Below are 26,291 nucleotides of genomic sequence, written 5' to 3'. Positions count from 1 at the left end.
CCAGTGCTGCATTTTTCTGTAGATGAATAACCTTTGCATCTTTCCAAGCTAAAGGAAAAATAAAATTTTTCAATACTGATATTAAAAATGTGGCAAACTGGTTCTGCCAAACAACATTTCTTCTTTTAATTTATCAACTCTATTAATGAAATAGATCATTAAAATAATTTCCAATTTCATATTGTTTAAAAATAGTTAAAAATGAGTCCCCTGTATCAATAAAAGAAGGAATTTGACTTGATTTCCTATCCATTATTTCATTGAGTGTACTCCACAATTTTTTTACAATCAAATTTACATTTACTTATTTTAATTTTGTAAAAAAATTTCTTTTCTTTTTCCTATTAATTTTAGTTAGGCCTACTTGATTTCTTAATTTGCAATAGACGTCCAAATCCAAATCCTCCTTGTTCCCAGTTCTGTTTGCTGTACCCTTTGCCGCATCTTTCTGAAACATAATGTTTTTCAACTCATTAACAATCCATGGTGCCCTAACATTCTTCACAGTACATTTTTTCATAGGTGCATGTTTGTCCACCAAAGGACAAAATAATCTTTCAAATGCTGACAATGCATTATCAGGATGAACTTCCCCATAAACATCTATCCAACATACATTATTTACGCCTGTACAAAAGCATTCTTGACTGAATCTCTTAAACGATCTTTTATAAATTACTTTTGGTTTCCTAGGTTTTCTAAGTGTTTACATGCTTGCTAAATAAAACATAGGCCTAATATCTTTTTATGCATGTGCTTAAAGGCCTTAAACCGCTTGAACATGCTTGATACATGCTGCTTGCAGCTTTAAGTTTTTTTTTTATCAAGCGAAAATGAGAAAAGTTGGCAACTAATTGAAATGAAAGTTGATGTAGCTATACTAAAATGACAAACTAAAACGGAAATATAAGTGAATTAAAGATAAATAGATTAATACATTTACAAATAATAACAAAATATAAATGAAAGCTAATTCAAAATATTATTATTTATTAATATTAATAAAGGCTCGTTTTCATTTTTGAAACATTTAATATGGTGTCCACTGTGAAAACAGTCCATACCCAGGACAAATGCTGCTAAGTCAAAATGTGTATTGATAGACTGTATAGGCTACTTGTAGGCTAACATGTTAGGTCCACACCTTAATTTGCTTTTTCGCACTAAAATAACCAAATATATATTCTGCATTTTTACTGTGATCAGAATGTATACATGAATATCAGATGATGTCACCAACGTCTCCTCACTGACGTCACTCAATTCTAAAACTTGTCTTCCGCCATCTTGAGTACCTGATTCGGCAAGATCGATACGTCAGTCGCAAAGGAACTATAGCTTATTCCCTGGCCGCGCCCGAACTTGCGGGGCGATATTTCCCGTCACTATCCTCGGGCCAGGCCCTTGTTCTAGAGATGTGCACTCCCAATGCAAAAGAGTGCGGCGCGGGACTAGATTTGATGGACGAGTGCGAGCGGCAATGCACTCTCTGTGTGTGTGCGCGTTGCAGGGAGAATAAAACGATTCGCGGGACTCCCGCAAACTAGAAATATCTATGAATAATACACTAAACTAATAAATTTTTGCAGAAAAGCAACAAGAACTAAAACAAAATAGAAACGATTTACAGGCCAGAGTTTCCTTTTAAAACACGTTTGCAGCGTTGAGCGATGTAGCCAATCACAGACATATGTGTTGATTTCTTCAACGCAAATGCCAATCAGAAGCATTTAAGATAAGAGGTTTTGAGCAGTGAGGGGAGTATATGCTCAAAACGGACTTTTTGTTCAGAGCTCTGAATGCTGACAAATCCTCTAATTGTAACAAACAAAGTGTATATATTATGAAAGATTCATTGTGCAGTCATCTTAATTGATATTAACAATAGTGAGATCGCTATTAACTGATGTCAGCTTTTTAGCAATTATTAAAGGAGTGCACTTTGCGCACATTCAGTCGAAATCCTTCAATCATATCATGCCCAACCATGCACGCAGCTGCTTGCTTTTATGTTATAACAGTGGTGTGCAAACTCTCTGTGCAGTGTTCATGTTGTCTGTGGTGAGTGGATGTAAATGATAATTAACTTACGCTAGTTTAGGGGTGTGCGATATCACGATTTATGATCGTGGATTAAAATATATCCACCATCTGCTTTTGAAGAAATGTCGTAGTATCGTGCTGTAGTAGTATATCAGTTCTGGCGCCTCCGTCTCAGCATAGGCTACAACGCGACGTATATTCACTTCAAATGTTAACGCAAAGGAACGGGACAATGCAGTTCTCATAAGTTCATTATTTGCATGTGCTAACAAGTCATTCAAGTGTTGATGCGCGGTTCTAACGAGCGCTTTTCTGAGCGCGTACACCCGAAGCGCACGCACACTAAGCCTGTCTAACAACAGCGACAGGTTAGTGAACGAAGTTATCTTTCTAGTCTTATTGCGCGAATACTGTCAAATACACACAGGGTTTACATAAACAAAGTTGGTTATGTATAAAGTGAAACAAACAGAGAAAATCTGCTTCCTAGCTAATGCCGTCAGTATTGTAGACAGTACTCGGCAGGTACTCAAGATGGCGGCAGTCAACTGGAAAAAGAGAGGATGACGTAAGAGGTCATGTGACTGATATTCATGTATACTGTTTGCAACTCGCTCATTTTGTGCAAAAATAAAAGGCTTGTTCGACTTGAACCGGCGCGGCGCTGCACAGACCGATCGGTTGATGATATCAAAGTACCGCGAGAGCGATTAGAGAGCAGATGGCTCCTTATGCTTTTGAATCGCTCTCGCGGTACTTTGATGTCATCAACCGATCGGTCTGTGCAGCGCCGGTTCAAGTCGAACAAGCCTAAAGCTGACGTAGCCCAGCAACAGACGTCTCCATGTGTGGTTATGACGAAATCCATGAAGTAGTTACGCCATCACCTGACGTCAGTCACGGTCACAGCGTAGTTTCCGGTGCGCCATTTTAGGCTGCATGGCGCAAGTTCCATTGGGAAGATGGCGGGTGAAACTGGCTTTTGGTTAGTTTTTTCTTTTGGACAATTATAAGTGTTATGCCGATAACTAAATGCATCGCTGCTCTTGGTTGCACTAAAAGCTCGGCGGTGTGTTGAACCACCGCGTGCGAGGAAGCGATGTCTACTGAAGTCCTGAGGTAACGTTAAGGCGCCCTATTTTCTTTTCCACTGCTAACGTAGCAATACACACGGTTGTGTTTGTTAATATTCCTCGGTAATACATCAATTAAATCCAGTCGTTGTTTGAATTAAATCTCTGCTCATTACATTAAGTAATGTTAGGTTTTACGTTTTGACATTGCAGTTTTGGTCTAACGTTATATCTGCAACATCCGAACAAAGAGTCGGTGCTCCTCTGAGAAAGATCTATAAACCCTATTTAAGTCTTATTAAACGTAACTTAAACCTAACATATTCCTGTCAGACTGAAGCCTGAGATATGGTTCTCTCTATAGAAACTCTGTGGTTGCGTGTAACGTTAGTGTGGTTTGGGGTTTATAAAGGGCTATTCGGTGTATTTAATGTATAATGAGGGATTCCAGCGGGAGGCAGTTGCCATGGAGATGAGCTGTGTCTTGTCTTTGCAGACCCAGGCCGGTGGCCGGAGGAGGAAGTAAGTTAGGTGAGCTGATTGGGAAGCTCCATGAGTACCTGTCGGCATCTACGGAAGACAAAAATGAACCTACTTTACCCGGACATTGGAATGGTGAGTACAGTAGGGAAAATATATTGATCATTCCAGTCACAACAGAACCAAGAATAAACTCATTAATGGAGCAGTTATAGTTAAATTTCTATTATGTCTCGTTGACAGGAACTACAGCCAAAGAATACCTGGAGCAGCAGGCTCTTGTCCAGACAGCGGAGGAGGTAGATTGTTTCTAGAATGTTGCAGGGATGAGATGATTTTCACAAATGAAAACAACTTGCATACCTAAGCCTATATACAACTGGATCAGAAAGTTAAAGTTAGGCTATAAACGAACTTCACAGTCACATGACTTTAACGTGACCACCACTAAGCTTCAGATGACTTTTTTACAATTTGGAAAGTTTGATTTAGAATAGTTTTCCAGAGCGTGAGTTTAAACACAGTGATCCTGTAGAAGTGGACTAACGTGTAGATGATATTCCTGTTTGCCATCATGATGTTTAATGTCCCTGACAATCTCTAGTCTCATTTAGCCACAGGTTAGCGACCGCCTTTTTCAAGACACGTAAAAACTTAAAGAAATTACAAATGGGTTATTGGTGATGAATTTTATGTAGTAGAATAAAGAAAATATCTTGAGCTTGTATTAATAACTACAGATGTTATTTGAAGCATTTAAACAAAAACCCATTGACTTTGGGTTGATGGAACTGGAAGTTTAAAAATCCTAACTTGTTTCTGGGTTTTAGGTCCTGTGTCACTCTATTGTATAGATTTAACAAGAACTCTCATTGTAATTTAAGTTGGCTGAAATTTTTTTATTTTTATTTGTATTAAAAATTCTTGATTTATTTATTTTTTTTAATGTTTTTTCTTTTCAGCTCAGTGGTCCCTCGGAAGTGGGACTATTGTCGTCGACTCGTTCAAGAAGGTGTGTCAATTAAGGATGAACCACATCTGGAGACCCTTTGTGCTCTGACTTAGTGAACTCATTGGTAAACTGTTACTCTTACAGGAAACCGACTGTTGTCACCAAACACAGCGGGATGAACGAGTCGGACGCTTCGTCTGAGAGTGGAGCAGAGGATGTGATGTCTGTCCACTCCATCGACCATGACACTAACTTTTTACCCAAAGGTGCTACTCCCATTCTCGTATTCACCTGGCTGATTCAGATGATCATGCCTGTGTGATGTATTTTATGTTATGGTTTCTGTTATTGAATACATTAGGATATTTCAAATTGTCTTTGAACCCCTTTATTATCTGACACAGGAACGGCGTTTGTGCTGCCAGAGCCGGTCTTTAATGAAGCTCGTGATGATTTCCGTGGTCCAGAATTCCGCAGTAGGCGTGTTTATAAGCAGCACAGAGATGGTGACAGACGCAGAGGTAAGAGAGAGGCACAACGTTAAGCTTTAAATAGGGCTGTGCCCGGTTGCATAAAGCACCTTAAGTTTTTCCCTTACGTATGATACTTAAAGTGTTAGTTCACCCAAAAATGAAAATTATGTCATTAATGACTCAGCCTCATGTCGTTCCAAGCCCGTAAGACCTCCGTTCATCTTCGGAACACAGTTTAAGATATTTTAGATTCAGTCTGAGAGCTTTTTGTCCCTCCATTGAAAACCTATGTGCGGTATACTGTCCTTGTCCGGAAAGGCAATAAAGACATCATCAAAGTAGTCCATGTGACCTCAGTGGGTTAGTTAGAATTTTTTGAAGCATCGAAAATACATTTTGTTCCAAAAATAACAAAAACAACGACTTTATTCAGCAATGTATTCTCTTCCGGTTCTGTTGTGCATCCGCTTTCATGAGTCCGCTGACGTAAGACGAGCTGACGTGTTATCTGGTGCGCCCGAGCTTCGTTTACAGTCTGAGGGAGACGCACGCTGGAAACAAAACAATCTTTGCAAACATGTCTAAGGATTTCGACACAGGGGAAGACTTGCATTTTTGTTTAACCAGACATATTTATTTGAACCCGAATACACGGAAGCACCAGATAACACGTCAGCAGCGTCTTACGTCAGCAGCGTCACTGGCCTCGTGAATGCGGATTGACAACAGAACTGGAAGAGAATACAATGCTGAATAAAGTCATCGTTTTTGTTATTTTTGGAACAAAATATATTTTCCATGCTTCAAAAAATTCTAACTAACCCACTGAGGCCACGTGGACTACTTTGATGATGTCTTTATTGTCTTTCTGGACAAGGACAGTATACCGCATATAGATTTTCAATGGAGGGACAAAAAGCTCTCAGACTGAATCTAAAATATCTTAAACTGTGTTCTGAAGATGAACGGAGGTCTTACGGGCTTGGAACGACATGAGGGTGACCATTAATGACATAATTTTCATTTTTGGGTGAACTAACCCTTTAAGGGGCGATTTTCCCCTTACCTAAGAGAATAACTTAAGGGTGTTGCATATAATCTCTTAAACGGTTCTCTTAGGTAAGGGAAACATTTAAGTGTTTCACGACAGCGATCCTGGATTGACGTTATAAACGTGTGTTGTTGCCATAGATACGCAAAACACTAACACTAGCAATTTCGCATTTTAATCAAATAAAGTAGGCTAGGATATCGGAATGAATAAAGAAAACAAAAAAAGAAAGCCTAATTGGACAGAGGAGGAGAAATGCATTCTTCTTGATGAATATGATAAAAGAAAAAAATTTTGGAAAGCAAACTAAATCCCGATGTAAAAAAACAACAACACAGAAACAGTGGGAAGAAATAATAACGTAAAAAATCAATGCAATGAATCTTGACGCGAAGAGGACGGTTCAGGAAGTCCTTAAAAAATACGAAAACATCTCTTTGGTCGCAAAAAAAGAGCTGAGCGCTTATAAGAAAGAAGCCAACAAACAGGTAAGATTAAGCAAGACTACGCTTTTAAGATTGTATGCACCGCACCGTGGTGAAGAGTTCGCTTTATTACTGTACAGTGTTAAGACCTAATGATTACAAAACTGACCAACAGCTTAACCGTTGCGTTTAAACCACGCTGCTGACAGACGACAATTACTTAAATTCAGCCATGTCCTCTTATTTTTGTCAGCGTTACTCTTAAGGTTACGATTTCCAAACCTTAAGTTATACTTAGGGAAATGACCGTTAAGGGGTTTTATACAACCCTTAATGCTTTTTAAGGGATTACTTAAGTGGAAAAACAGCATTTAAGGGAAATTCTAAGTGTTTATGACGTTTCACTTAAAGAAACCCTTAAGTAACACTTAAGGTTTTTTTTCTGCTACACCCTTAGGTTCAAGGGAAACATAAGGGCGAACTTAAGGGAAAATTAAATTTAAGGTGCTTTATGCAACTGGGCACTGGCCTATATATATATTCTGGTGACAATGTAAAGTGTGTATAGAGATTTTGCTGTATCATGTATTTTGTGGTACATTAATATATCTACGCAGCACAGGACTGCTTGAAGTTATTGACTTGTTAGATCAATAAAGAAACATGTAAAATGATAAAACAAAGCATGGGACATGCTTAATTTAAAAAAGATTTTTAAGTGTAATAAGCTACAAAAAAACTAAACAAAATAATGCTGAACTTGTGCTGTCTGACACCTGAATCTGGAGCAAGTGCACTCAGAAAAAAAAGCCGCCAATCAGAAAGCATGCTATCCTGAATTCAGTTCTCTTTCACGGCTTATTGCACTTCATTGATACAAATTAAATAACACACAATCTTGGTGAGAATTCACATTGGTATTGGTATTTAGATATATTTACTGACCAAAACTATTACCTTCAACAAAATCAGCATCTTCCAAATATCTTTATAATCTGCAAAAGAAAGTCATACAGGTTTATATAAACAGAACTTTCATTTAGGCAAACTATCCCCAAAATAGGAAAGTATTTTTCAATGAAAGTCTAATTTAAATAAGTAACTAAAACCACCAGTAGGTGGTGGTAAATGTCTAAATTAGAAATTAGTCATTTGTTTGATTTGTTTCAATGAAGCAGCGCTGTGCAGACTGTTGTGTATGAGAAGCAGAGGTCTAGGGAGTACATGCATTTCCTGGAAAACCCACACTTCCGGATGTTTTGACTGTTATCGCTTTCCAAAAAGAGGGATAAAATGGTGGCCTGAGCGGCTTAAATATGCTGTTTGTCAGAGACTACTATAACACATAATTGACCATTATAAGCATAGCTTTGGGAACTTGATCATGATCCAACTACATTTGATAAAAATTGCCTACCGTTTCAGTTGTTTAAAAGATTAAGGGAATTATCAGAGTTTTATAATGTTTAATTTTCCAATAAAAGAGGTTACATTTTTACATGTTTTGTTACATGTAACTACTCCTAAGCAGAGTTTGACTATAGTGACATAAGGTTTTGGTTATATTGACCACCCCTATCTAATAATATCCCTTTATTAAATTAAAATTTTCAAACTGATTGTGATGCTTTCATTATTATTAGAGCTACCGGGACAGAAAACTAACAGCCCCCTAGAATCCTATCAGAGGTGTTCCCAAGCACCCAATCTCAAAACACTGTTTTGTAGCACACATAAAACAATGAATTCAGTGTTCATGCCAGGAACAGTTTATCAGCTAAACTTGAAATATAGCTTGTCACCCAATCTTACACATAATAACTGACTACACAATGGGGAATTCAGACCACTTTCTGTGGCTTTCCATTTACAACTGTGTGTAACCTTGATGTTGCAGCTGAAGTATGTGAAATAATGCTTTTAGCTGTGTGTGTCAGGCTATGAGGGTAAACTCTTCTGATTTGTGTTTGTGTGTAAGGAGGATATGAGTTGGAGAGGGTAAACTGCACAGCGTGCGGTCAGCAGGTGAATCATTTCCAACGTGACTCAGTCTACAGACACCCTATGCTTAAAGTGCTTATCTGCAAGGTATGTAAATGTCTCTGCAGTAATCTGTGTAATGTTTGTTTATGCATATAAAAGTAAACAGGAGACTCTTAAAATCAGCACTACTTTCTCATACCTGCATTGTTTTTTGAGCATGTTTGACAACTAGTGAAATCTTCCGCAGAGTTTTACAAGAATCTGTTTGCTTTCTTGTAGAGTTGCTTTAAATATTATATGAGTGATGATATCAGCAAAGATTCAGAGGGGATGGACGAGCAATGCAGGTACACGAGTGTGTTTAAAAGAGTGTTTTGTCACAAAGTTTAGCTTTGTTTTGTCACTTTTGTCTAGAGAGAATTTTATATAGCAGATTATGATCATATGTGTCATGATTAACTGTGTAGGGGGGATATCTCCTGTACCTTCATTTATAAAATGATATATTTATATTTAGGATTTTAGAAAATTAAGCTTGTTTTAGGACCTGTTTTAGTGAAACATCAGTTTTTTTAGGATTTAAATCAGCATAAATTAAATACAATAAATGCCACTATGTATATGTGTTTTTTTCTCCCCCTTTTTAAATAAATATTCTTTACAAATAAAATGTCATTAAAATAGCAACAAAAAAAGTGTCTTAAAATATACATTCTTCTTTATGCATTTTTTTTTTTCATTTTGGGGTGGAATGACCCAGACATTTCTCAAGTTTAAGAGATTCACTGGTTCTAAAGGCAGCCCAAGAGTCACCATTATCATAGGTACATAATGATGAAAGTCAGAGCAGCTGAAATCATCTCAATTAATAGATAGGGTTTGCAGTTGATGAATTCACTTTTTTGTGGGTTTGTATAACAAGTGCTCTAAATCCCTGTTCATTCAGGTGGTGTGCAGAGGGAGGCAGTCTGATTGGCTGTGATTACTGCAGTAACGCCTTCTGTAAGAAATGTGTCCTGCGTAACCTGGGGAGGAAGGAGCTGTCCACCATCCTGGAGGAGGAGAGAAAGTGGTACTGTTATGTGTGCAGTCCCGAGCCACTGGTGGAGCTGGTGTTGGCCTGCGACTCTGTTCTAGAGAGCTTGGAGCAGGCTCAAAAACGAGTCTCCCGTACCGACCCAAACTCGGTCAAGGGGAGGGCGAACAAGGGTGGTCGTGCTGCTTCCTATCTGATGGGGGCTGGAGGTGGAACAGTGCCCACTGCAGGCCTTTATCAGAGAATGCAGCGGTTTGTAGATGTCACAACATCTTTGAGTCATTCCTTCAAGGCAGTTGTTCAAAGTGAAAGAGAGGAGGATGGAAACCAAGAAGAGAAGGTGGAGAGAATTGGGCAGTTACGGATGTTCCGCGCTGTACTGGATGATCTGCAAGCAGCCAACAGTGCATTACAGGTACCAGTTACCAGTTTTTACCAATTAAACTGTAAGAAGAATGCTTTAACTAACCATACAATTTTGATTTGGGATGCACAGATAAGCCGGTAATTATTATTTCCATGTTAAGACTGATAGCGATACTTGTCTTCTTTTAAAATAAAAAAACCCCTAGCATTTAAAATGATTGATTTTAGGTTTTAGTGCAAGTTGAATTTAGATGCCTTAATGTTAAACTATGGCAGATATAACATTTGATCAAAGATGCAGTAGAAAAACGATATTGTGAAATATTACAATTTAAAATGACTCTAATTTAAATGTAAATTATCCCTGTGATAGTAATGCTGAATTTACAGTCATTTCTCCAGTCTTTGGTGTCACTAAAATCATTCTAATATGCTAATTTGGTGCTCAAGAAACTTTTCTTATTAATGTTTAAAACGGTTGTTGCTTCTAAATGCATTTGTGGAAACCATAATACTTTTTTGCAGTTTGTTCATATGAATGTATTACAACAACATCTAATTTGTAATTGCAGGAAGCCCTGGACCATGAGCTGACTGGGCCCAAACGTGCCAGTAGAGTTGCTTTAGATAATAAATCAAAAGGGAGGCGTAGACCGAAGAAGGCCATGTCATCACGGAGCCCTGGACTCACTAAAGAGCTGGTGGTCAAACTTACTCCCGTACCAGTCATCCCACAGCCCATGAGCAGCAACTTTCCTTCTGATCACCCATCACCTGACAGACAAAACATAAACATTGGAGTGACTGATGGAACGCTGGAAGAAAGTGGAGAAAAGGTGGAGATGGAGAAAGGGATGGAGATGGAGGGAATGACTGAGGGAGATCGACACGTGGAGAATTATTGTGGTAATAATGATGAAGAAGAGAAAGAGGAGGAGGAGGAGGAGGAGGAAGAGGAGGATCAAACTGACCCAAAAAGTTTGTCTTTATCAGAGGAGAATAAACGTTCTCCACGTGTAAAAACCACACCGCGCCGTCGGCGGACAAACACAAACCCCTCCGCTGAGCATGCTGGTTTAGCTGAGGATGACTCTGATTCTGACGAGGTGCCTGAAGTGCTGCTCCAGACCGCTGCTGCCATGGCGAATAGTGAGGAAGAGGGTTTGTTAGGTAGCAGTTGGGACGGGGATGAGGTAAACCAGCATGTCAGAAAGCAGCGGCTCTTTGGGCTGGTAAAAACCACACCTCCCGATAGAGGCTCTCGTAAGCGGAATCTCAAGGAGAGATCTTCATCATCCTCGTCATCCTCTTCGGCGTCTTCAAGGAGGGGCTCCCAAGACCAGGGGTCTGCAGTCAGAATGACCAGAGGAAGAGCCCATAAAGTTGCCAGGATGACAGGACAGAGCGGGAGTTCATCAAGTGAGGTGGGAGGACAGGAACTGGAAAGTGTTCCGAGCAGCGACTCCGACGATCAGAGGATCAAACCACTGACAGAGGGCGTCACACTGCTGGGCTCTGGAAATTTCCAGCAGTCTTCCGGTAAGTTTGTGTGTGGGTGCAAAAAGCCAACATTTTCTTTATACGGTAATACTAGGAACATGTTTTTCTTAAGAAAAAAATAAATAAAATATAAAAGTTAGTACATTTTTTTTTTAAATTTTAATCATTCTTATTCTCTGTCTATCTCTAGGTGATGAGATTGACATCCAGCCAGGTCCGTCTTTGTCTGTGGAGGACGATGATTTAGAAAATAGGTACGATTCCGACTACACCAGGGCCACATACACTTTCCCAGCACAGGCCTTCTCCACTGGACTCCGACTGTCCCAAACCCACTACAGCGAGAGCTTTGATCCAAATCCCATTTAAAAGCACGCAAGCATCCCTTCCATCCACATGCACAGCCGCTAGACAGGCCTTTTGAACATGTCTCTCACCCAAACACGCTTTTTTTGCTCGATCAACACTGTCCGATTTTTATTTCCCCACAGTTTCTTCCACACGCAGTAGAGAGAATCTGTAACCGTAGGCACACACCGCCCATCAGTGGGGAAGCTCTGAGCCTGCACTGTCTAATGGAAGTCAGTGAATCATCTCCGGAGAAGCTCCTGTGTTTGAATTTTACTTCACTGACAGACCATTGCATGTCTTTAGCAGAACTCCTGAAAGCCACACTGTCCTCTTTTCTGTCTGTGCTGGTAATAAAGCTTTTAAGAGGGTAGAAAGACTCTAAACCTCTTTGCTCGGATCTGATGGATCCTGTGTTCAGTAAGACAGACAACTTCTTGTGTGTGTTTGTGTTTTAGGGCTCAGCTTCCCGGTTCTCACGCTGTAATGTTTTCGGTCAGTCAAAACAAAGGCTGTGTGGTTTGCTAACGGTAGGTGTTAGTTTCATATAACACTTTTGTTATTGACAGTAAAATGTCATTGTTGGTGGAATTCAAGTGAACACGTTTCTTAGGCAGAGTGAAACGCAGTCGTACAGTATTAGCATTTATGTTAAACGCGGTTGTGTTTGTTCTTTTTCAGGAGATTAATCCTGCGACAGACAACTGAATTTTCTACATTTAGGAGCTTAAACTGAAGATTTGTTTGTCTTTGTCTGAACTGCCTTTTGTCAAATAAGTTTTTTTTTACGTAGAGTTACTTGCGTAGTATTTTTTTATTGGTCCAGTATTACATTTTCAAATCATTGGCACAGAATTTAGGTCCTAAAAATTGGTGAGTAGGTCAAAAGTTTATCCTGTTAATGATAGTTCATTTTAGCAGAAGTTGATGGATGTCAGAGATTGGAATTTTGAGGGAGCAGGAAACTTGACTCCAGCACGTAAAAGTTTTTGAGTTGGTGGTTTAAATGGTAGTTTAGATTGGAGCCATGGCCTTGCAGTTGGTGCATGTGCTCTAACTCATTGATTAATGGTGCTTGCTCATGCAATGTACATTTTAAGCAGGCTTGTTATTTCCCCCTCGTTCCCACCCTTTTTTAATATTCATATAAATAAAATCGGTTAAAAGGCTAAACCATCCCAAATGTGATACGATTGGTTTGATGGACTTGGCTTCAGTTTGTGTTCGAATGTTCACGGGGCAGCAGCAGGTGGCAGTGATGATGCTCTTTCAGGCCCAACATGCAATCTGTAAGCTTGTGTGTAGTCAGTCGCTAAAAGCAGCACGTGATTACGTGTAGCCTTCACTCTCACATGAGTGGTTTCTGTGTGTTATTTGCATGGTTCTTATGGAGAGGCAATAAACACTTATTTATTCTTTCTCTCTGTTTTTTCCCCATTTCGTCTCTTTTTCTGTAGCTTAACAGGGTTCCCACGCATCCTGGAAAACCTGGAAAACCTTGAATTTTGTAATACGATTTTCCAATAATGAAAAAATCATGGGAAATGTACCTAAGTATCTTGGAAAATGTGTTTACTGTAACCTTTTAATCAAACTGGTTCAGCATGTCACTGACAACGTTTTCATAAAATGAAGAAGTCCTGGGACCTATCGGGATTTGGACCTGGGGTCAGTTCTCATGTATTCTGGCATGAATGACATCGCAGAATCATTTCGTTTTGTTTTTCGTTTGCATTTGCCTGTGTATTGCCATGAGCAGGAGTACGTTATAGTCTCTGCACACTCACCGTCATTTCTGTTCTCCGCACAGAAATCACTCATTTATATCAACTGACATGGATAACATACATATTTCAATACATTATTATTACTATTATTATTTCCCAAACGATAGTTGCTATATCAAGTTATTTCGAGTGGACAGTTAGAATCTTCTGGAGGCTTCTTTTGTCACTCAAATTAAAAGCTAGTTCATATTAGCTGTGCATTTTGAACCATGCCAGTAACCACGATACTTCAGTGGCTGTATTACCTGTAAACATTAAATGATTCACAAAAATATTTGTTTTAACATGGTTATTTATTTTGCTTAAGTGTGCCTATAGAAAATTTATTACATTTCTGAAGATTCTTCTCGCAAAATTATAATCCAGATTAAATCCTGCAGAATCAAAATCTGTGGCATGCAGTCAATTACCATGGAAAACTAGCTTGACTCGTCTACATAACCACTGAATATGTCATGTGTTTAGCATGACACTAGTGCTATCGAATCAGAAGATATTAATCAGAATTTGGTCTTATTTTGTGTTAAGTGTCTCTTAACTCCATCAGATTTGAACGTTATAGTTCAAATGTCAGTCATTTTCGCCAGAGAATTCATGTAAAATAAACCTTTACATTTCTGATTTTAAACTCTCAAGCCTACTAAACTTCCATTGTAAGTGCAGTACTGCAAAAATATTTTTTAATTTTTTCAATGAAATGGACGAGTCAACTTTTATTTTCTAAGGCAAACAATAGCAGGCCACAGATGTTGATTAAATATTAGAGATGTCCGTCACACAAAATGCCTTGGAAGAAATGGAAAATAATATCTTGGACCAAGTGGGAACCCTGCCTGACCTTAACATGCATTAACATGCTTCTGATAATAATCCATTTTTTTTCACCCATCTTTCAAAGTGTTCTTTTTTTCTGTTTGTCCTTAATTTCTTGTGGAATCCTCTCACTTTCATTGGATTTCAAAAGCCATAAGAGCTCAAATATTTATTGCATGCTAATATACTTTGTTTGGAAGTATTTAATACTGTTATTGTTTTATTAAAATGTTTTATGCAGAAACAGCCTTTTCATTATTTTCATCAGAAAGAAGCATGCATTATTTTGCATCTGAGAAGAGAAAATGTAAATAACTGTGCAAGAACTGTATACGAATTGTAGTTGTAATAAAAGTTTATACCCCAGTCACAACAGCCTCTGTGCATTTTGTATTATATATTTTTTGTTATTGTAATTTAGCGTTTGGGGGTGTTGCGTTCACTTTGTCATTCAGAGGTTCAGAATGCCTCATCTAAATTTATTTTCTGCCTTTTTACATTGCACTCATAAATTAAGGGTTTTTATATTTGTGAAACTAACAGACCACTTTAGAGTCCATTTGATATTTTTCATTGTTCAGTAACCTGTTATTTAAATGTTGTTATATTTACAGACTTTATAATTTAAATGAAACCAATGAAAAGAATAGAAACTACTTCTGTTCTTCTGCATTGTTTGTGTAACAAAACATGTAATCTTGCTATTTGAGTGCACTTTTGAGAAATTAAAAGAAAGAGGATGGAGGAAGATGCATTGTTTAATGAATCTGAATCCATTGGTCCCCCACCTCACATTTTGTCCCTCTTTTCTCTTCATCCCTTTTCTCTATTCTCTTTACTGCTTCATCCCATCATTTGTTTTATAAAGAATTGCGAGGCAGATTCTGCTGGCTCAGATCAGAGCTAACCTCTCTGATTCTGAGCTGGACGCCAGCTCAGATGAGCAATCAGAGAGCACAAGAGGAGAGGATGAGGAGAAGAAGAAGAAGAAGAGCAAGAGTGAAGCATCTGAGACAATAGATGAGGAAGGTGAGTGCTGGCCATTACCACTGGTACCATGGGGAACAGACCTTGGAAACTACTTTTGCATCTCAAATGTATATGGCATTTCTGATGAAAACAGCATCTGAAACTGATTTTACGGCACTATATTTTTTATGTAGCTTTATAACACTTTTAACCCTTTACAATATCTTTTATTAACATATACAGCAGATCCTTTGAATAGTTACAAATATTATTAGACAGTATTCTTGTACTTTATTGTTACGTTAAAAAGAAGTTTCTTTTCAGACAATGATGGCTCAGAGTCCAGCGAGTCAAGGTCAGGGTCACGGCACCGCCACCGATTGCTGCGACATGGTCTTACCTTATCAGAGGCAGAAGCAAAAAGTCAAAATCAAGGGGAGAAGAAGAGGAGTGAAAGAGTCCAAGATTTAGGATGTGTTATTGGTGAGTTAAACGTTAGATTTACAGTTGCACATTTTTTTGTTTTTTTTTTACTCTTAAAAAGAATGTAATGTTCTGATTATTTGTTCGGGCCTGGTGTTATTTTGATTTTTTTCCGTTTTAATCCTAGTGAGCAGCAGTGATGAAACAGTTGACTCTGCCCAATATGAGGAACTCAGCCTTTCAGAGTCTGAGGAAATAGGGTAAAGCTCATGATATCACATTCATCAACTGGAATCTGCTATGGACATCAAACACTTGCATAAAACAGCACATTTTCAATTAGTACCTACCAACAAGCCTAAATGTGTGCAGTAATGATTAATTTTTACCCAATGTATTCATTTTTGTAGGTCCCAGTCACCCACTCATAATGAGAAGCTTCAGAGTCCTTCACGCACGCCTGACAAGACCACCGCTGCTAATGTGTGTGTTTGTTCCTTCTATATCATAGATGCTGTGACTTGGGAATCCTCAATTATTTATGTATTTTTATTTTTTGGGGGGTTAATATGTAGGATGATGTCTCTCCAACCACCGAGGAAAGTTTGAGGAGCACCCCTCGAGGGAGAAGGCAGATCAGACGGCTTCTAGAGGTGGGTCAGCTGGCCCGGGAGACACAGAGCGCTCTGAAAGAAGAGGAGGAGCGCAGGAAGAGATTAGCAGAGAGAGAAAAACAAAGACTGGACCGTGAGAGGAAAGAACGGGAAGAAGCAGACCCAGAGGTGATTAACTGCATGGTGTCATATGTTAAATTTTTAAATATTAAAGAGATTAAGATATTGATATTCTGTCCTCTTTTACTCTTCCTCATGTCATTCCAAACTTGTTTCAAAAGATTTTGTGGGATTTTTATTTAGTTATTTTGTCCATACAGTTTTGGTCAAAATATCTTTAATGTTCCACAAAAGAAAATCATACAGGTTTTGAATGACATGAGGGTGATTTAAGTCATGACATAATTTTCATTATTGTAAAATATTGTAAAATACTGTATATTTAACTATTCCTTCAATGTTTTTTAAAGTTCATTATCAATGACATGTTATTAACCTGAATGATAAATTAGTGTTTTCTCTGTCTGTTTTAATTTTTCCCCTCTCTCACCTACTTTAGGTCATCTTAGTTTCTGAGAGACAGGCCACACCATTGGTTCTTGAGCAAGATGATGTAACGCAAAAGCCTATGTTGCAAGTGCACATGGGCTTTCTGAATAAACTTAAACCACACCAGCGAGAGGGTGAGAAAATTTGCCTTTGTACAGTCATAATACAGTAAGTTGCACGAGGCACGTTAGGTATTTTTTTTAACATGGTTATTTATTTATTTAGCTTAAGTGTGCCTGTAGAAAATTCTTGCAAATATTGTAATAATACAGTGAGATATTTGTGTGGGTAAATATCCTGCAACAGAGATCTGATCTCACCATCAGCGAGTCAGTCTAGTATTGCATAAAGAGACAGAAGCAATTGAGACATCATGGGGTTAGCCACTAATATTTCATGTAATGGTTTTGAAAAATACTAACATAGTCAATTGTGGTGTGGGTCGGGAGTCAATCTGCAGGGGTGGATTGTGGGTCAAATTGCCAAGGCTATTTTTATGTGTCAAATAATGTTCATTGTATTATTTTATTTACACCTTTTATGCTTTTCAAATTGATTAACTCACCTCTGTCTGTCATTGTGACATGTAATAGCTGCACAGTACAGGAGCTCTCCAAAACTCTCTCCCTGTTATCTTTTTTTCTCTTCCTGGTATATAATTTTATAAAATCATAAAGTCCATTGAAGAACTGTGGCAGACTCAAAAAGATTTAAAAATAGTTATAAATGTCTTTACTGTCACTTTTGATAAATTGAATGCATCCTTACTGAATAAAAGTGTTAATTTCTTCTTTTTTAAACAAACTTTTAAGGCTATATTAGAGTATATGCCCTATGACATTTTCCTAACGATTTACAACAGTAGAAATTAGTCAGAAAATGATTGTTTTTCATCTGTTTTAATATTCAGATGCATTTATGAAGCAGCATGTACGAAATGAAAGTCAGTGATGTGACCTAGTGACAGTTTGTGGTGGAGATAGTTCATTTAGGTCATATGTATTTGTGTGCTGTTAGGTGTGCGGTTCATGTGGGACTGCTGTTGTGAGTCTGTTCAGAGTGTAAAGTCGTCTCCAGGTTCCGGCTGTATTCTGGCCCATTGCATGGGCCTGGGCAAGACCTTTCAGGTATGGGGCACATGAATATTCTCCTTTTTTTGAAAAATCAGAAAGTGGAAGTTTCACAGACAGTAACTGTGTGTGTGTTTCAGGTCATCGTGTTCCTTCACACAGTGCTGTTATGTAAAGAGTTGCCACTGAAGACGGCTCTGGTGGTGTGTCCTCTTAACACGGTGCTGAACTGGAAGAGTGAGTTTGACCAGTGGCAGAGGGGCTTAAGACCACACAGACTGAGGGTCGGTAGAATTATTTCACTTCTTGTGTTGATCAATAAAAATTATTACAATTTAAAATAACTGTTTTCTATTTTAATGTATTTTAAATTTTCATTTATTTCTATGATGACAAAGCTGAACTTTCAGCATCATTACTAGCATCAGAACTAGCTAACATAGGGGCTTTTTTCAGCCCTGAATCTCTCTTTATATGCGTGCGTTACATTTATTCATCTTTGTAAAAAAAAATTAATTCTGTGTTTCTAATGTAAAGCTATCATATGGCTTCAGAAGACTTGGAATAAAGCGCTCAAGCAATGTTTAGGCTTGTTTACACTACACATAATGTAACCCTTTTTTAACCTGAGGTTAAGGCCACTTTCAATCTGTGCTTGAACATTGACAGTGCAAAAGGGATAAGGCTAACCCAGGGTTACGTTAATCCGGGGATAAAATGAAAATTGTCATCATTTCTCACCCTCAAGTTGTTCCAAACCTTATCAGTTTCTTTCTTCTGTTGAACACAAAATATTTTGAAGAATGTTTGTAAGACAGTTGACTGTAGCCATTGACTTCCATAGTAGCAAAAAAATACTATGGAAGTCAATGAGGTCCATCAACTTTTTGGTTCCCGATATTCTTCAAAATATCTTATATTATGTTCAACATAAGAAAGAAACTCATACAGGTTTGGAACAACTTGAGGGTGAGTAAATGATGATATGATTTTCATTTTTGGGTGAACTATCCCTTTAAGATCGCTAACCACTGTTGTGGACGGAGCCTAGAAAATTCTGCTAAGCATTTCTTTTTTGTTGCAAAAATAAATAAATCTTGTTTTCTTCCCACTTTGTTGAATGTGGACTTTAGACTGCATCACTGATATTTTTTTCTGATCATCTCTGCTTTTTTTCTTGGGTCTGCCTCACACAGGTGGCAGAGCTGGCTACGGTGAAGTCTTTGGCTGTTCGCGTTGAGCTGTTGAATGAGTGGTTTAAGAATGGTGGCGTGATAATCATGGGTTATGAGGTTTTTCGTGTTCTGACGAACACAGATAGCGCAAAATACCGGAAACACAAAGAAAGCTTCCGCTCAATTCTCCTGGATCCAGGTAAATTCTTCTGAATAATCCATCTTCAGATACTGAGTACAGTTAAAAAATTTTTTTTAATTGTTTTAAAACCTCTGTTTGTGTGTGTGTGTTAGGCCCTGATCTGGTGGTGTGTGACGAGGGTCATGTCCTTAGGAACGCAGACTCCAGCATCTCAAAAGCCATGCGAGCTATATGTACGCGTAGGAGAATCATTTTGACGGGAACTCCGCTTCAAAACAACCTCACTGAGTGTAATCGCTTTTTCATCATAAAAAGCTCCTTGTGAAAAATGACTTTCTAATGAATTTTTTATTTTTTATATTAAATTCTTTAAATCTTTTTGAGGTTGTCTGACCTTAAAGGCAAAGTGTGTAATTTTGTTGTTTATTGTTCTAGATCACTGCATGGTAAACTTCATTAAGGAGAACCTGCTGGGTTCTCTAAAGGAGTTCCGAAACCGTTTTATTAATCCAATCCAAAACGGCCAGTGCGCAGACTCCACCCCTGCTGATGTCAGACTGATGAAGAATAGATCGCACGTCCTCCATCAGATGATGTCAGGATTCATACAGGTGATGAAGAGAGAGAAAAAAGAATAGACCTAGAGGCTGTAAAAAAAAGAAGGCTAAATGTTTTGTATTGATGATTTGTGTTTGTGTTGCAGAGGCGGGACTACTCAGTTTTGATGTCCTGTTTGCCGCCCAAGCGCGAGTATGTGCTGTCAGTCAGGATGACACCTCTGCAGTGTCAGTTATACAAACACTATTTGCAAACCTACAAAGGTCAGAGTCTCACAAGCACACAATAGAGCTAGACTGGTTCTAATATTAAGCTAATATTTGTTTTCATGGTATGGCTCATATTGAAATTTGAAGCTATTTTTTTAATAAAAAATAAATTCAAAATAAAACAAAAAATATTTTTAAATGTTTAATTTAAGCATCATAACATTATAATGTACAAAAAATTATATTTTGAGATTTAACACTTATTAAATTGTGTTGATGAATTTTAAGTCAGTTTTAGACTGTGTAACATAATCTAAATGTAAAAATTTAAAAGAATTAGCTTGCACAATTAAATATTGGCTGATAATTGCTAAATGGTGATGTGATGCAAATGTTTTCGATTGCATTCATTTTGTCACATTGCATTCATTTTGTCATACCATCTAATTCTAACACACACTGCGCTAACAAATTGATAGTATTCAAATGATCACAAAAAGTGTCTTTATTTTAGGGCAAGGAGCAGGTGTGAAGAGTTTGTTTCAGGATCTTCATGTTCTGAGTTTGATTTGGACTCATCCCTGGTGTCTTAAACTTGCTCAGCTGAGCAGGAATAAGGTAAACACCCACTCATCCAGATACACTACTGTTCAAAAGTTTGGGGCCAGTAAGATTTTTTTTTTTAAAGACATTATTACTTTTATTCAGCAAGGTTGCATAAAATTTATCAAAAGACAGTAAAGACTTTTACATTGTTAAAAATTGTATTTCAAATAAATTCTGTTCTTTTGAACTTTCAAATGTTAGGCAGCACAAGTGATTTCAACATTTATAATAATAAGAAAAGTTTCTTGAGCAGCAAATCAGCATATTAGAATGATTTCTGAAGGACCATGGGACACTGAAGACTGGAGTAACGATGCTGAAGTAAATTACATTTCAAAATCTATTCAAATAGAAAACTTATTTTAAATAATGATATTTCAGAATGTTACTATTTTTACTTTCGTTTTGATCAAATAAATGTAGCCTTGGTGAGAATTAGAGACTTTCAAAAAACAATTTTAAAATCTTATCGACCTTTTGAATGGTGTTGTACATGCATCATGACTCAATACAATCATTTTTACAAACATCCTATCAGTGGTCACTGATTTTTCTCCATCACCTTATATATTTGTGTGTGTGATGCAGGGGAAAGAGCAAGAGCCTGCTCCTGTCTTCACAGGGCTGGATGCAGGTTTGGAGAGAGATTCTGTAAAGCCAAATGGCTTCGAAAGGTATGCAGTGTCGTATCAGATTTCTTTGCTAAACCAATAATGTTTCTCATGCTTTTGTAAAATATAACACATTAATTCTAGAGTGACTTTGAATAGAAGATTAATTTGAGAACATTTTGTTTTGGAAACAATTGCTAAATGAAAGGCAGCTGTTTGAATGACACAATCACAACCAACCAGAACATATTTTATTTGTAATTCACAATTATGTAGAACCATTGAGAGACCTGCTAGAAGTCAAATTTTGCACAAGACCAGGTTTGCTCTGATGTTTCCACCATCTGTCTCATAGGATAGATGCAAAGATCACAGGTTTAGTGGGTGATGGAGGGGGAAATACTGATCCAGTCTCCTCAGTCTGTGGGTCCAATCAAAAGCCAGATGTCACAAACACACCCACAATGGAGATTCCTGGTGGGGAAGCTGGTACATGTACACAGTCTCTCTCAATGTCTCTTTGAATCTGTCTCTCTTTGTCTGTTAGTCTGTCTCACTTTTAGTGTCTCTGTCTTTTGTTCAGGATTTATTGTGGGTAACGGGTCATCTGCGGACTGGTATCTGCCGTTTGTAACAGCAGCTGATGCCAAGGTGCTGGAGCATTCTGGGAAATTACAGTTGCTACTGGAGATTTTACACTGGGCAGAGGAACTAGAAGACAAAGTGTGAGGAACATGTACTTGAATAGAAGTAACACTTGTTATAAGCTTTGTTTTGGTTCATTTTCATATTTGGTTCATTGAAAGAAATCAAGCAAGAATGTTTAAAATTGTGACAGTAAAGACTATTATAAAAGCTTTCTATTTCAAATAAATGTTGTTCTTTTGAACTATTCATTCAAGAATCCTGAAAAACATATCACAATTTCCATTAAAAAATTAAGCAGAACAACTGTTTTCAAAATTGATGATAATTAGAAATAAGAAATGTTTCTTGAGCACCAATTCAGTTTATTAGTGTCAAGTGGTTTTTATTGTCATTCAATCATATACAGTTAGTACAGTACACCGCGAAGCGAGGCAACGTTCCTCCAGGACTATTAGACTGATTTCTGAAGGATCATGTGACACTGAAGACTGGAGTAATTCAGCTTTGCCATTACAGGAATAAATTAAATTTTTAAATAAATTAAAATAGAAATCACGTTAAATTGTAATATTTCACAATATTACTGTTTTTAAGCGATATTGTGGATTGAACGGTTGCACGTTAAATGTTTAGAGTGACTAAGTTTGACGCATGAATGAATGCTATTTCCTTTTGTTCAGGTTGGTGTTCAGTCAATCTCTGATATCACTGGACCTTATTGAGAGTTTCCTCCTATATGCAGATGAGACCAGCGGGAAGGAAGGGTGTCCATACAAAGGTAAAAACAGTTTATACAAGGGATTGTTAGAGCTGTCATTTGTTCATTGTATACAATAATGGGTTTTTTGTGTGTGTGTGTTTCGGCAGGAAAGAAATCGTGGGTAAAAAATAAAGATTATTATCGTTTGGACGGCAACACTAGTGCTTCTGCTCGCAAGAGATGGGCTCAAGAGTTTAACAACACTAAAAACATAAGGTACTGCACACAAAATGCTTATACACATTACATTTAAGTTTTCTGGATTTCTTGTTCTGACTCTTGGTGTTTCCTCTGTGACAGAGGGAGGTTGTTTCTGATCTCCACTCGTGCGGGGTCTCTAGGAATAAATCTGGTTGCTGCAAACCGAGTCGTGGTGTTTGACGCTTGCTGGAATCCATCATATGACATCCAGAGCATCTTCAGAGTCTATCGCTTTGGGCAGAAAAAAACTGTAGCTGTGTACCGTTTTCTGGCTCAGGTATGCACATAGAAACACACAAACTTGGGAGGACTTGTCATATTTAAAAAAAAATATGGTAACACTTTATTTTACAGTGTCCTTGTTACATATGTTACATGTAATTACCATAGTAATAACAGTAAATTATGCCTAATTACATGCAATTAACCCTCAATCAAATCCTAATCCTACCCTAACCCTATAGTAAGTACATGTAGTTAATTAATATTACAGTGTACTTAAATATTTAATTACACTGTAACAATGACACCTTAAAATAAAGTGTAACCAAAAATATGTATTAAAATGAATGAAAAAAACAATTACAGATCCTTTTTTAAGATTTTAGTTAAGTCATTTTTAACCCATTCATGAATATTTTATTACTTGTGAGGACTGTCTTAGTTTTAATTATTTTTTATTTTTTAAGAGGTTTTTTTTGTATTTATTTTATAATTTATACAGTACCTATCAAACGTTTGGAAAACATTACAATGTTTTAATGTTTTTGAAAGAAATCTCTTCTGCTTACCAAGGCTGCTTTTATTTAATCAAAAATACAGGAAAATAGTAATATTCTGAAATATTACAATTTAAAATAATTGTATTCTATTTTAATAAATTAAAATTAATTTATTCCTGTGAAAAAAAAAGTACCACAAAAATGTTAAGCAAAGCAGCACACCTTTTTTCAACATTGATAACAGTAAGACAATCACACCCTGAAGACTGGAGTAATGATGCTGAAAATTCAGCTTTGCCATTACAGGAATATTACATTTTAAAACATTCAAATAGAATTTATTTTAAATTGTAATAATATTTTGCAATATAACTTTTTTTTTACTTTATTTTTATTCAAATAAATGCAGCCTTGGTGAGCATAAGAGACTTCTTTGCAAAGACATTAAATTTGTTCTTATTATTATCATTAAATGTTTCCAAACTTTTGACAGGTACTGTATATTTTATAATTTTTTTATATATAGATTTTTAATGTGCTTTTTTTTGTGTGTGTAGGGGACGATGGAACAGAACATTTATGAGCGGCAGGTTGCTAAGCAGTCTCTGTCCTCCCGTGTTCTGGACCAGCAGCAGATTCAGAGACACTTCACACACAGTCAGCTGAACGAGCTGTACCACTTCCAGCCAGACCTACGGCCCAGTAAACACACAGAAACGCCTGCGGTAAACACGCATACATGGACCTGCTGTTGTACAACACACAGATGTGGGTACGTGAGATAATTATGACCACAAGGCTTTGTCTTCCTTTTGTCTATCAGGATGAGGTGTTGGTCCGGCTGCTGCAGAGCTGTGAGCAGCTCATAGTAAGTTATCATGAGCACAACTCATTGTTAGACCACCGGGAGGAAGAGGAGCTGAGTGAGGAAGAGCGCAGAGCAGCCTGGGATGAATACCGTGCAGAAAAGAAGGTACATATTTTAAAACTGTGGTTTAAAACTGTGGTATAGAGTGCCCCCAGGTGGTACACATTACAAACCTGGTAATTTACACAGGGATGTCAAATCCTGCTCCTGGTGGGCCACTGTCCTGCAGAGTTTAGCTCCGACCAGGGCTGGAATGGGACTAAAAATCGGCCCGGGCATTTTGGCCCAGACTGGCCCACTACATATAATCATAAACACAACCGATCTTTTCACACCCCTGAATATGTATACTAACTCCTATTAAAACCACTAATGCCATGTAGCCTAATGAGTGAGTAGGAATGAGTAAGAATAAATAGATGAAATAACTACTAATTGTAAAATACAATCGAACTACCCCACAATGATGAATCCTAAAACAAGCTATAAGCTGCATTGTCATAGCAATACCAGTCTTTGACAAAGGATTTTTGGTAAATCAGTGGTGGGTGGACCTCTGTCCCTTTAGGGGGGTTCGGGGGAGCCCCCCGTAAGAAAAATTTGTGCTTTTTAATGTTAAATTCATCAATCTGGTGCACTTTGAGATTTAAAAATTAAGAGCTCCAACCCATAATCGGTGTGCAAATTGAACAAAGAAAAACTCAAAGCTGTGATATAGTGTCTGTCTGCATTACACTACTGCATAATAATAGTTATAATATTAATTCCATGACAGTAATAGCCATATTGTAAAACAAATGCACTGAAAAATAAAAGGAACTTTCATAATTAGTTTTGTACTAATTTCCATGCTTGAGAGAGAAAAACACATGATCTTTTATTTTGGCGGAAAACATGGTTTACAAACGCGTCTCATTACAATTCTAGTAAAATGCGTAATCATCAACTATGCCGATGTGTAAATAATGCCTAACTGGGTGATGGGTTCCTAAACTCATAGCCTACCTAAGTGTTCTGAAAGTTGCCTAGTTCTGCTTACCACAGTTCTCTACACTCACTCATTCTCTCCTGATCCTCCTCAATATCCTCATATGACACTTGAAGGCCCCGTTTCTTTTTTTCACGCGAGTTTAAAGATGTGATTGAACCAGCCCAGTGCCAATCAAGAAAAGAACCAATGGGCCGCTGATCTACGTGTTTCATGGGCTGGTCTGTTAAAAAAAAAAAACTGACTTTTTTTGTCCAATGCATTACACCGGCACAAAGATCCCAGCGCCGCCAATTAAGCAAAACTAAACGAATGGGCCGCCGATGTACGAGTATTATGGGCCGTTTAGACAAAAAAAAATGTTTTTATATATCTTTTTTAAAGAATGATCTGTATCGGCCCAAAAAGCACGTCGGCCCACCGGGCAAATGCCCGGTATGCCCGATGGCCAGTCCAGCCCTGGCTCCGACCCCAATTAAACACATCTGAACCAGCTATTCAAGGTCTTACTTGGCATACTAGAAACTTCTAGGCAGAAATTTAATTTCTGTGCAAAAAAAGAGAGTGACCAAAAACTGAGACAAAAGCAATTATTGTGTTTTCTGTGAGCTTTATCTACTTAAGGCGGTTTTAAAGATGGGGGTTGCCCAAACCTGGGTTACACAACCCTGACCTTTACGCGAAAATAAAAATTGTCTTTATGCATCATGTTGATGCATATTCACACACTAGCCTTCATTCAGCATGTCACATTTGTACAATAACTCATTCATGATTTGTCTCTTTTAGGCCGCTGTACAGATCTCCAACGAAGCCGCCTCCAGACAAGCCAATCGGGACCTACAGGT

At 37.7% G+C, this 26,291-nt stretch overlaps 1 protein-coding gene and 1 long non-coding RNA gene across 5 annotated transcripts in view; both read left to right on the top strand.

The window, feature by feature from the left end:
• Positions 1-2,950: 2,950 nt before the first annotated feature.
• atrxl (ATRX chromatin remodeler, like) overlaps positions 2,951-26,291 on the top strand; it is a 23,951-nt gene continuing 610 nt past the window's right edge. For 2 of the 4 annotated variants that reach the window (XM_077241199.1, XM_077241198.1), the window contains exons 1-33: positions 2,951-3,162; positions 3,613-3,731; positions 3,840-3,895; positions 4,559-4,608; positions 4,693-4,814; positions 4,953-5,069; positions 8,476-8,585; positions 8,760-8,827; positions 9,427-9,931; positions 10,455-11,421; positions 11,573-11,636; positions 15,199-15,359; positions 15,624-15,782; positions 15,910-15,982; positions 16,133-16,205; positions 16,298-16,504; positions 16,896-17,019; positions 17,903-18,012; positions 18,096-18,239; positions 19,152-19,329; positions 19,425-19,562; positions 19,708-19,883; positions 19,976-20,093; positions 20,554-20,657; positions 21,234-21,319; positions 21,612-21,745; positions 21,840-21,981; positions 22,585-22,682; positions 22,772-22,880; positions 22,965-23,142; positions 24,145-24,312; positions 24,411-24,560; positions 26,233-26,289. In XM_077241199.1, coding sequence (XP_077097314.1) covers positions 3,143-3,162; positions 3,613-3,731; positions 3,840-3,895; positions 4,559-4,608; positions 4,693-4,814; positions 4,953-5,069; positions 8,476-8,585; positions 8,760-8,827; positions 9,427-9,931; positions 10,455-11,421; positions 11,573-11,636; positions 15,199-15,359; positions 15,624-15,782; positions 15,910-15,982; positions 16,133-16,205; positions 16,298-16,504; positions 16,896-17,019; positions 17,903-18,012; positions 18,096-18,239; positions 19,152-19,329; positions 19,425-19,562; positions 19,708-19,883; positions 19,976-20,093; positions 20,554-20,657; positions 21,234-21,319; positions 21,612-21,745; positions 21,840-21,981; positions 22,585-22,682; positions 22,772-22,880; positions 22,965-23,142; positions 24,145-24,312; positions 24,411-24,560; positions 26,233-26,289 — 5,085 coding nt within the window. In that variant the 5' untranslated portion in view covers positions 2,951-3,142. Of the gene's footprint in view, positions 3,163-3,612; positions 3,732-3,839; positions 3,896-4,558; positions 4,609-4,692; positions 4,815-4,952; positions 5,070-8,475; positions 8,586-8,759; positions 8,828-9,426; positions 9,932-10,454; positions 11,422-11,572; positions 11,637-15,198; positions 15,360-15,623; positions 15,783-15,909; positions 15,983-16,132; positions 16,206-16,297; positions 16,505-16,895; positions 17,020-17,902; positions 18,013-18,095; positions 18,240-19,151; positions 19,330-19,424; positions 19,563-19,707; positions 19,884-19,975; positions 20,094-20,553; positions 20,658-21,233; positions 21,320-21,611; positions 21,746-21,839; positions 22,007-22,584; positions 22,683-22,771; positions 22,881-22,964; positions 23,143-24,144; positions 24,313-24,410; positions 24,561-26,232; positions 26,290-26,291 lie in introns of those variants that run through there. The other 2 variants (XM_077241200.1, XM_077241201.1) reach the window with 2 other exon arrangements.
• LOC143748931 (uncharacterized) lies at positions 11,952-12,455 on the top strand. The gene is made up of 3 exons (XR_013206850.1): positions 11,952-12,080; positions 12,189-12,260; positions 12,412-12,455. It is a non-coding gene; the product is annotated as an uncharacterized LOC143748931 (long non-coding RNA).

Source organism: Siphateles boraxobius, unplaced genomic scaffold (assembly GCF_051911475.1).
Source record: "Siphateles boraxobius isolate OS27281-9 unplaced genomic scaffold, OSU_SipBor_1 24, whole genome shotgun sequence".
NCBI classification, from domain to species: domain Eukaryota; kingdom Metazoa; phylum Chordata; class Actinopteri; order Cypriniformes; family Leuciscidae; genus Siphateles; species Siphateles boraxobius.
Note: the sequence above shows the minus strand (reverse complement) of the source record. Positions and strands in the feature narration are given on the sequence as shown.